At 33.3% G+C, this 10999-nt stretch overlaps 1 protein-coding gene across 1 annotated transcript; it reads left to right on the top strand.

Moving 5' to 3' along the window:
• The first annotated feature begins 1476 nt into the window (after window positions 1-1476).
• On the top strand, window positions 1477-5262 carry LOC132054792 (uncharacterized). Its single transcript, XM_059446764.1, has 3 exons — window positions 1477-1676; window positions 3735-4043; window positions 4889-5262. The coding sequence occupies exons 1-3, from the start codon at window positions 1533-1535 to the stop codon at window positions 5234-5236; spliced, it is 801 nt and encodes a 266-aa protein (XP_059302747.1). The 5' UTR covers window positions 1477-1532; the 3' UTR covers window positions 5237-5262.
• The last annotated feature ends 5737 nt before the right edge of the window (window positions 5263-10999 follow it).

Here is a 10999-nt window from a genome sequence, read left to right as displayed (position 1 = left end):
TGTACTTTAATTATTATTTTTTCTGTCCCGATTTATGTGACACAATTGAAATTTCGATATTCAAACTTCTAAATTTTGATCGTGCATCCGAACATAGAAGCTTTAACTTCTTTTTTTTTTTAAAGAAAATTCATATATTTGAAAACTACATAACAAGGAGTACTATAAATCACAATAATTAACAACTTAAAATATTTAAAAAGCGTATCAATAAATTTTGATAAAAGAAAACTTCATTGACTCTCGAAATTCCCATAAATTGGATGGAGGGAGTATTTATTACTGCTCTTATAAAATTATTAAGTAATTCCTTTATATATTACACATGATAAATCTGTCGAGTTCTTATATGATGAGCTTACATTAGTATGACTTTAGGTTAAATTAGAGTTGTGAATGTAGTTTTGTGTTGTTTATTGATTTCAAACTAAAAACCGTTGAACAAACATACCTGGTTCCAGGGGCGGGGGGAGGAAGGGCTAAGGGGATTCATCAGAACCCTCTTCGGTCGATAATTATACTGTTTATTTATGATTAAAATTATTTTTTTTATATATATATATATAGTGGATGTTGAACCCCCTTTGGTTTCTTCATGTGTTTACTTTTTCATATTTTGAACCCCCCTTAGTGAAAATCCTGACTCCGAACACTGCCTGATTCTGAGCTTTAGAATTAGTTGAGACTTGAGAGATAATTTCAATATAAATAAAAATACCCAAAGCGATAAAGGAAAATAAAGAAGAAACCTTGTTAAAAAAATGATTAGCTTCGTCAAACAATCCTGCTTAGTGCGGTATCGTTTCAATTATTCTTGAATATCAAAATATCTTTCTATGACAAGTTGATTAATCAAAACTGATTTAGTTCAGAAGAAATGATTAATCCTGCATATAGTAAAGCTCAAGTCGAATTATTGAAGAATATTATATCATACAGTTGCATTTGTTCGAAATAAAATGAAAAAACTCTAAAATAAGAAGAATATTCTTTTTAACTCCCAAATACTTTTGTATGATTAATTTTTAGGAGTTTGTATTTGATAACTTAATGCCACAAAGAATGAACCAAAAAATAATTAACAATTTAACTTTTAATGTCGGTTTGGGCTCGGGCTTAGCATAGGCCAAATGTTACTAGTATTCCAAATCAGAGTAGTCATAGAGCGATAGCAGCTCGTAACTTTAATGGAGTATATAATAACATAGGACTCGGTAGCCTTTTGTGAACTAATTTATTATCTTATAGCGTTATCTTGAAGTCGTTGTTAGGAACTCACAAATTTCAAATTTTAATTTTATTAAGCGGAGAATAAGAAATATGACAACTACATGACATTCTAATTTGTGACGTCACTAGCTTATTGTTTTAATGCATCATGTTTTTGTTGACCTCCAGCAGAGAACGGTTTGGTGGAATCTATAAAAGGAGTAACATTATTGGAACTAAAGTAGTACTAATGAATAGGCAAAATTTTACAAGAAACACCTAGAAAAAAGCTTCTAAAAATACCTAGTACTCAACAGAAAAAAATGGATTGTAGCCGGAGGTCTAAATCAGCTAAGGCAGGTCCAAAATTGGAGAGAAAGTATGTGGAGAAACATAGAAGGATTTATATGAAGTATCTCATTAACCAGCTATATTCCATGATCCCTGCTCATGCCTCTACGTCTAAGGTTTGTTTTTCAAATTTCTTACTGCTGAATTCATCGAGATTTTGAAATTATTACGCGTTCAAAATATTATATTTATAAAAATTTAGTAGTTTTGTACGTATATATTCATGTTCTATATCGAAATACTGTAAAACCTTGAACATGTAAGTGGTAAGCTATTATGATTTTTACGGAGAAAGATGCAAACAACAAGGTAAATATGAATAAAAACTGTCTCATATAAATTTTAATATCATAAGCCTTTATATAGGCACATAAATAGAAACTGTCTCAGATAAATTTTAATATCATAAGCCTTTATATAGACACATAAATAGAGTAGTAAACTCTCTCCTACAGCAAAAGTATTAGACTATTACTAAAAATAAAAAACTGAATATTATACTAAATTAAGTATTAGACATCTTCTATACCTAAACAACTAATTATTCTAGAAAATTGTAGTAGTAACAGATGCAAAATCCAATATTCCTCCTTGCTTCTGTTGCAGCAATCTAGAAAAGTTGTTCCTCCTTAATTTCGAATCTAGCAATTTGTGCTTGTGGATTTCTTTTTTGAGTATTTTTGAACTTGCAAACATCAATAACATGAGCCTTTCTTCCTTCTTCTTGAATTCAATTTTCTTGCATTTTTTCATCACATGCTTCTAGTATTTCTCAGTGACAATTTTTATATTCCGTCGATTGAAAGTGATTGTGTAACTTTTATTTTCAAGCGGAAGAGAATTATTCTTACACATTTTAAAATTGCTTAACTTCATCTTCGTGACCAAATATGATAGCTTTCACCAGTAAAGGTTTGTGAAACATTCAAAGAGTGACTATTGCTAGTCATGGTTGAAAAAATAAGGTTAAAAGTATTATGGGTTAAAATTTGTATTGGTTCAAAATAGCCCTAAGCGTTAAAAATAAGTAAGGTTAAAATGAGATGAAAATAGCCCTAAGCGTTAAAAATAAGCATGGGTTAAAATGGATTGAAAATAGCCCTAAGAGTTAATAATAAGCAGGGGTTAAATAGATTGAAAATATCCCTGAGCGTTAAAAATAATCTATATCTACTACTGCTTTAAAGCTCATAACCGCTAGGTTTACATCCACAGACTAAAAATTTCAGAAAATTGATCGATCTCTCTCTCGCTTCGTTCGACACCTAACTTTTTCTGAATTAGTGGCACATCTAGTTATATAAGAAGGTATGGTTTCAGCTGAGCTTGAACATTTTTTATTCACAGAAACAATGTGTCTGTGCGTGCGTGTGTGAAATCACTAAAATTTAAAGTTAATAATAAATTCTGAATTCATAACTTTTAAAAGTGTAAAAGGTTTAATAATTAAAAAAAATATAGGTTCGACCACCTAAAAATCCAAGTCCGCCTCGAGATGAGATCATTGTTCCATCACCATCCTAACTCTTATGAGTGAGATCATGCATGCATCCAATTATTTTCGTTTTCCCATAGGAATAATGATCACTTGGCTCTTAGTTAACATCATTTGCATGCATGCAGAGGCTAGCCTCCAGAGCAGATGCAGTTTATGGGTGGTGGGTTCATAACTTCATATGAATCCAGTATTTTTAGAACAGAGTATACATTTATATATAAAAATTTACTAAAATTGTAATAAATAATGGATATGAATCCATAACTTCAAAAATATGAAGGGTTCAATTAGTGGCGAAGCCAGGATTTTCGCTAAGGGGGTTCAAAGTATAATAAAGTAAGCACGCGAAGAAGCCAAGGGGATTCAACATCTACTATATATACATAAACAATAATTAATCTTGTAGATATAGTGTAATTTTTCGTCGAAGGGGTTCGGATGAACCCACTTCCACCCACTTGGATTCGCCCTGAGTTTAATGCTAACAACCTTAAAAGTTGAACCCATAAAGCTTAAAAAATCCAGTATTTGTCTTAACTTTTTATTTATTTAGGACCTAGCTAGCAACTCAAAAAGAACTAGAATTCATAACCCATAAACATCAAATCCAGGATCCGACGATCTACATGCATGTATATTTCTTCTATATGCATCATTTACAATTTGAGTGCTGCAGGACCCAGTGGCAGTGCCTGATCAAGTACATGCAGCAGAGAAGTACATAGCTAGCTTAGGTAAGAAATTGGAGAAGAAGAAGAAGCACTTGGAACAATTGAAAATGGGCACAAAGAAAGCTAAGTCACCCCCTCAGATCGAATTCCATGAAATGGGCCCAAACATGGTCGTGGTTCTGATAACTGGCCTTGATAGTTTAGCCACTTTTAATAACATCATTCGATTATGCCATGAGGAAGGTGTTGAAGTTGTGTATACCAGCTTTCAACTCAATGGAAACTCTACACTGCAAATTTCTCATGAAACTAAGGTAATGATGGTATTATAAGGGTATGTTTGGTAATAATGGAAAATATTTTTTTTGGGGAAACATTCTAAAGTTGGAGCTTGGACATATCGATACTGTGGATATTTGAAAAAAAAAAAAAGTATTTGTAGTAAAGCTAAAAATGGGCATATGTTTCATAATCAACTGCACGTTAAGCTGCTATAGCTCTTGCCAACAACCCTGTTATATAAAGTTGTCTTTGTGCATGAAATTTGTTGAAATTTTATGAGTGAAAACTTCTAAAACTTCACATTGTTCAAGCTTCAATATTTCAAATTTGAAGTTGAAATAATCAGCTAATTTGATAGACAAACAATTATTTAAAATTTTGAATAAACATTTATAGACAGATGAGTCCCTCATTTTTGATGTTTTGTTGGCTGAAATATTATTCACGATAATACTTTCCACTAAAAGGGAGAAAACAACTTCCTTAACCTTTGGATGGAAGTAAAATTCCTTCACTATTAACTCATATCTAGACTAAAAAACTCATCAGACACAATCTTGTTTATTAAAACTAATGTTAATCTTTAATATTCCCGCCGTTCCATTTTATATGAAGATGTTACCATTTGGGGAGTCAAATTTGAGATTTCTTTTACTACTATTTTCTCAAACGCTTTTTTTTAATATTTTGACTCACTACCAATGTTTGGTACTCCTAATCCCTTCACATAAATTGGGATAGAGGAAGTGCTAATTAAATAATGATTTTTCGAAAAATGACTTCCGCTGTACTAGAAAACCATAAGTTGTCAAGTGTCAACTTCTTGCAAATCAAACTAGATTCGTTTAAACTTACATTTAATGTTTGATCTATTTAGGTGCATATAAACAGAAGTTCAACAATGGAATTTAGAGCTACAACTCTGTGTGATAAGATGAAGGAATTAATTTATGGACCATCTTGCGGCAATGATATGGAATCCCAACTACATTTATGGGACTACATAATTAAATCTGGACTGAAAGAATTTGATGCACTGGAGTTATTACCAACAACAAGTCAAAATCCAAACATGCATTCTGGACTGATAGATTTTGATGCACAGGAGTTATTGCCAACAACAAGTCAAAATCCAAACATGCATGGCTACATGCAAAACGTTCAAGAAACCCCTAGCTCTTTGTGGAACTGGAACAGTTTTTCATTTGGGCATGGAAACAATTGAGATGTAAATTTTCATCTCCTTGTTTAGTATCGTGATTCATGCAGATGAGTATTTGTTGTCAGTCTAAATCCTTCGATATTCGGATTGGAATAAAGAGTACTTTTCTCAGCTCTGCTTCATTTGTTGATAATTAGTAAGCATTTACAGATTATGAATGTGCTTGGTATGAAGAAAAATGTTATTCCTGAAAAATATATGATTTTGTCACTTATATGATATTTGGTAAGTAAACAAAAAATATCATCCCAGGAGCAATAGTTTAGGCAAATGCTATGAAAGTGAACATGGGTTAGGTGGGGTGGGTGGGGTTAGGGGGTGTTGGGGAATGAGAGGGGGAGGGGGCAGAGTGTTGGGGGCTCAGTGGCGGCCAAGGGACTGGCGTGGGGCAGTGGCTAAGGGCAAAGGTGGGGGTGGGTGGAGTGTTGAGGATGTGAGGAAGACAATCGACATGTAATGTTATTAATTTGTTTCTTCTTCTTCGTAAGTAATTTTATGTGTTTTAGTAACAATAATAAACTAGTTGAGGCTAATAATCTTAACACGCAAAGAATGACAGAAATATCGAAGAAGGATGAGATAAACCAAAATGATAAAATGTAGACGGAGAGGGGAGCACTTATTGAACGACTTGAGAAGTACCAACATCATTAGATTTAATTGAATTCATAATTCGAAAATTTTCATTATGTTTTTAGTTTATGTGCCACATTTCTTTTTTTGGGTAATATATTTCGAAAACAATGTCACTTTTTTTACTTTACAAAGTAATTTATAATAATTTATAATCACACAAATATTAATTAAGGCTCTTTAGGATTACAAGTATTAACGGATTTGAATTTGTTGACTTAGCATTGAATAAACTAATAATTACATAAATTGAGACCAAAAGAATAATGATTAGGTCGTTGCTTTGTGCAGAATTTTCTCCGGGAACTTCCCATGTTATGTGTCCTTGTCCAAAACGTAAATGTAATGATTGTATCTTTATTTTCCATCAAATTCATTTGTAATAAGTCAATTGTCGTTGTTGCCAAATGAATATATGGACTTGGACCATTAGAGGTAGGGTTTTCCTGAATTCTTAATAATTCCGCCGAAATTGGCACCGCTTTTCCACTGTGCATGCTATACAACGGGAATATAATTCTTATGTGATATCCATCCATCATTTCCTAACGGTAGGCATAGGTTTTTTTAATGTTCTTTCATGTCAGAAGCTGCTCGTTAAACAACGGTGATTTTTGAAACTTACTAAAACAATAATAATTGAATGTAGGTTCCTAATTATTTAAAATTTTCCTCGTGATGGCTCTGGGATTAATATAATTCCACAGTATCAGTTGATTTAATTTAGCTCCTTGCCGGAAGATTAATTTGCAATCTCCATTGTTTGAGAATGCTTGTGCTTGTTCTCGTGGACGTAGCAAGGGTTATCAGAAGGGATCTTCAGACTAACCTCCTTCATCAAAAAATTGCTTTATATAAAAAATGTCAAATTATTTTTATGTATATAGTGAATCTTGAATTCCTTCGATTTTTTGTGTATTTACTTGTTTATATTTTGAGTTTTTTAGTGAAAACTTCGGCTTCTCCATTATTGTTCCTTCATTGTCTCGTTCCCAAATTAAAAAAGAAAAAAAAAATGTCCCCTTCCAAAAAGAAGAATAAAAAAAAGAGTCATTTCCTTTTGATTAGGGATTCATAAGGTGACTTGGAACACCAAAACTCAATTCAACTCTCTCGTTTTCTTTGTAAACGTCACGGTCTTTCTTCAATTCTCTCTCTCGTTTTCTTTGTAAACGTCGAATAAATAAATAATCTCTTTCAAAACTCGTCACTTCAATTGGAAAACCCTCTCGTTTTCTTTAATAATAAAACCCGTGTGTTTATCACGCGAAATGGCGGAAAAAGGGTGTTACACCAATTATATAGATTTGTATAAATTGTGACTTAATAGCATGTGCCGGATACTCAAATTGATCACATGGACAATCATTAGAGACAAATCTAAGATTTCTAGAACATGAGTCTATTACTAAAGAAAGGAAAAAAAAATGCATTAAGTGGGAATTGATCCTTGTTATTATAAAAGCACGAATAATAATTTGGTAGACCAGAATATTCCTAGACATCTAAAATATTTATGATATTTAATGTACGAAAACGTAAAAGGTATACTTCATTAATTAGAGTTCAAATCGGAGTAACACGCTTTGTTGTATTGATGCTTTATACTCCTATTGTAATTATGATTAGGAAAGGAATTGGAATTCTAATAACTTTTCAGAACATCACATTTAAAACATCACTTTGTCTTCTCTTTGCACCTCGACCAAAAGAGAAGAAAAACATACATAGTAGTGTCATATACCAGATCATTTTTATGACTAGGCAAAGGCACAACATATACAGATATACTAGGTATTTACATTTTCTTAATATAATAATGAATGTGCTTGATAACATTCAAATCCACTCCTCAAAGAGAAAGTGTACACGGTCGTATGCAATATAATTACCCAACTATGAGTCGGGGTCGAATCCCACAAGGAACAATATACTAGGCGATCAAGCAAGTAAGGAATTTTCACTTTCTACACTAAGCCAAACACTTGATAATATTTTGGTTTTGAAAAAATTATAACTAATGCAAAAATGTAAACTTACCTAGAAAGCAAGTAAAATGATCAATGGCCACAAGCATGGATATAAGGGAAATTACTCTCAAGTAACGATCTAATGTATTTTGCAAATTTTACAACTAGAGCGGGTTTATGTTAATAGATAATGATTTCTAAAATCTCATTGAAAGTCTTCCAACCAAATCAATGAATTTCACTCTAAACTTTTCCAAGCCTTAGAGTGTGATATCAAGCACAACCAATTGAATCTCAAGTAACTTTTCTATTCTTAGCTCAAGTTATTAGATGAGGGTTATGCCCCAAATTCTTGCTATTAACTCTTTTCCTAACCTCTACTTTCTTTTCCAAGCAAAGTATGGGTATTTAGGCACAAATAATGTTGTACACCATTAAAGGACATTAAAGCTTGAAGAGTTAATAGAGAAACAATAAACCCACTTCATTGGAAATAAAAATCATTCAATACATAAGCATAACAAGAATTTCATCCAACACTTGATAATGAATAATATCATAAACAAGATTCAAGTGAAAGAAGAAAATACTACACACTTAAATATTCAATACAAAACAAGGAATTGAAGAAAGGTTTAAGAAATATCTCATTGAGGTGCTCCAATCTTCTCCTCCAATGGTGTAGATGAAACCCTAGCCTCCAAGCTTGTATGAAAATGGATAAAGATAATGTTTTACAAACCCTAAAAGAGTATTTATAACATTCCAAAACGGGAACAAATTTTGGACAAAAATGCCCTGCGTGCAAAGACTAATGCTGCAAAGAAGTGCTAAGTGCTACTTCTGTATAACAAATTTATGGATCTTCTCTCAACATGACCGTATTTAAATCTAAGCCATGATGAGTCTAACTAAGCAGGAAGATTGATCTAATGTTGTAGCATGTCTTTGCTCGTTTCTTCAATTCTCTCTCTCGTTTTCTTTGTAAAATGCTACATGTTCTATTTTTGCTCTATTTTGCTCTGTTTTGCTCCGTTATGCTCTCCGGGCATCTTATCCTACAAAACGACATAAATACACAAAAAGTAACAACAAAAGCGCTTGAAGAGTTACAAAAGCTTAAGAAATTAACATCGAATATTCTGTAATTTCACGGCACATCAACACCCCCAACTTAAAGTCTTTGCTTGTCCTCAAGCAAATCAAAACAAAAATCTCAATGAGGACCCACTTTAAGCACAAAAACATGACTTTGGTTGGTACCAACAATTAGGCTACAAGCATGTGAAACTTCAACCAAATAACTCTCTCATTTCAAAATACAATTTCAAGAATGCAGTAGAGATTTAAAACCATCAAGCAACAACACTCAAGCCTCAATAAGTGACTCAAAACCACTAGCTTACTAGATATGCTCAGTTGACTCAACTTGAATTTTTCAACATTGCCAATCTATCGTAATTCATATGCCCTCACAAGAAAGAAAGTCCCAAAATCACTATATTCACAACAACAACGCAAGGGACAAATACACAAAGTCACTCACACTCAACAAAGAAATTCTAGTGCTAACAAATATCATACCATAAGCTTGCCCTTATTTTCATTCATCACTAACTCAAGAACATTCGGTTGGAGATCACATAGGGACTTTTTAAGCTTGTAATGTAGGCTTAGGGAAGGGTAGGATAAGTATTTGGAATACAAGTGACTACACCCTCCTTAAGCACTACACAATACCTTTTTTTTCCACTTTCCTCTTCATTTCAAAACATCACTCCTTCCTTTGCATACTAGTTTCCCCAATTATTCTAACTTCTTTTTGTGCAACCATTTTCTTGGTTTCTAATGTTTTTGTTCTTTTCCAATTCCTTTTTCACAAAGAGACATTTTTTTGCACAAAAAGTTTGCAACCTTTTTGTATTTTTCAAATTTTCTTCCTTTCTTTTGACTTTTCCACAACACCAACTGTTACACCTTGAAAAATTTCGCGTTATCAAGACTGTGTGGTATGAGCTCAGGGGAGAGCAGAGTTACACAAGTATTATGGATGAAGATTATGTTATCTGAGCATAAGAACATACATATGACATTTGGAGAGTGTATGGAGTAAATCGGTTAACATGATCACTCAATGATAGCCCTCGAAACCATGAGTTAAGGTGGGGCCCACATGTCGGGATTTTGTAAAGGATATATTATAAGTGATACAAGTAGTACATGAAAATTTTAGCAAGTCCTAAGAAGGACCCATAAGCCAAATATGGACATAAGCCCTCCAAAAGGACGATTTAAGGAAACGTTTTCGGATGAGTTGACTTGGAGGGGCAAAACCGGCATTATAAGTTTGGAATTTGGAAAAACACTAAGAATAAAAGTTGTAGATAATTGAAATATCTTTCCAACCATAGGTCGTGGGGCCTCACACGATGTCGGAATCAAGATTTATGGCCATTTTAAGAGCAAGACCCTAAGCTGCCAAATGGCTCCGCGGGCCCCACGTGAGAAGGTCGGTGAAACCGACCTAGGAGGGGTATAAATACCCCATCAACCCCGTTTTTTTCAGCATAATAACATTCCAAAGGGTCCTAGAAAATTCTCTACACCTCCCCCAAGCATTATAGTCCGATAAATCAAGAATTTGACAAGATTACGCCAAACTAGTCCGTGAAAGGTGATTGTTCTTGCTTGTACTTAAGCTTGGTGTTGGAAAAGGTTGATGTGGCTGAGTTTTTTTCAATTATAAGGTATGTTATTTATCCCATCTTTTATGTTGAGTTTATTTGAAGGTCTAGCAAGCCTTAAAAATGAAACTAGTTATGGAGAAAAAGGTCATAGAGTGTTGTATTGTAGTTGTTGTGTTTATGGGCTGTTTTGAACGTGTTGTGGCCGTGTGGATGGACTGATTTATGCATACAAAAACGGTATCTAACATTGTTGGCGTGTTGATGAGATTATACTCCTTGATTGGGATGGAAGAAAGTGCGTATTGTTGTTGTATGTTGAAAAACGTCGTGTGGGATGTTTATGGAATATGTTGGTATGAATAATAGTGTTGTTGATGTTGTTATTATTGTTGTTGTTGGTTGTTTGCTGAATTGTAATTTTGGGCTAGGCATATAAACGGGGGGGAGATCTTTGCCGATTTTTCGGCAAAATATAG

The sequence above is a fragment of the Lycium ferocissimum genome, chromosome 4, assembly GCF_029784015.1.
Source record: "Lycium ferocissimum isolate CSIRO_LF1 chromosome 4, AGI_CSIRO_Lferr_CH_V1, whole genome shotgun sequence".
Taxonomy (NCBI): Eukaryota; Viridiplantae; Streptophyta; class Magnoliopsida; order Solanales; family Solanaceae; genus Lycium; species Lycium ferocissimum.
The sequence above is the reverse complement of the archived record's forward strand: the minus strand, read 5'-3'. Positions and strand labels throughout refer to the sequence as shown.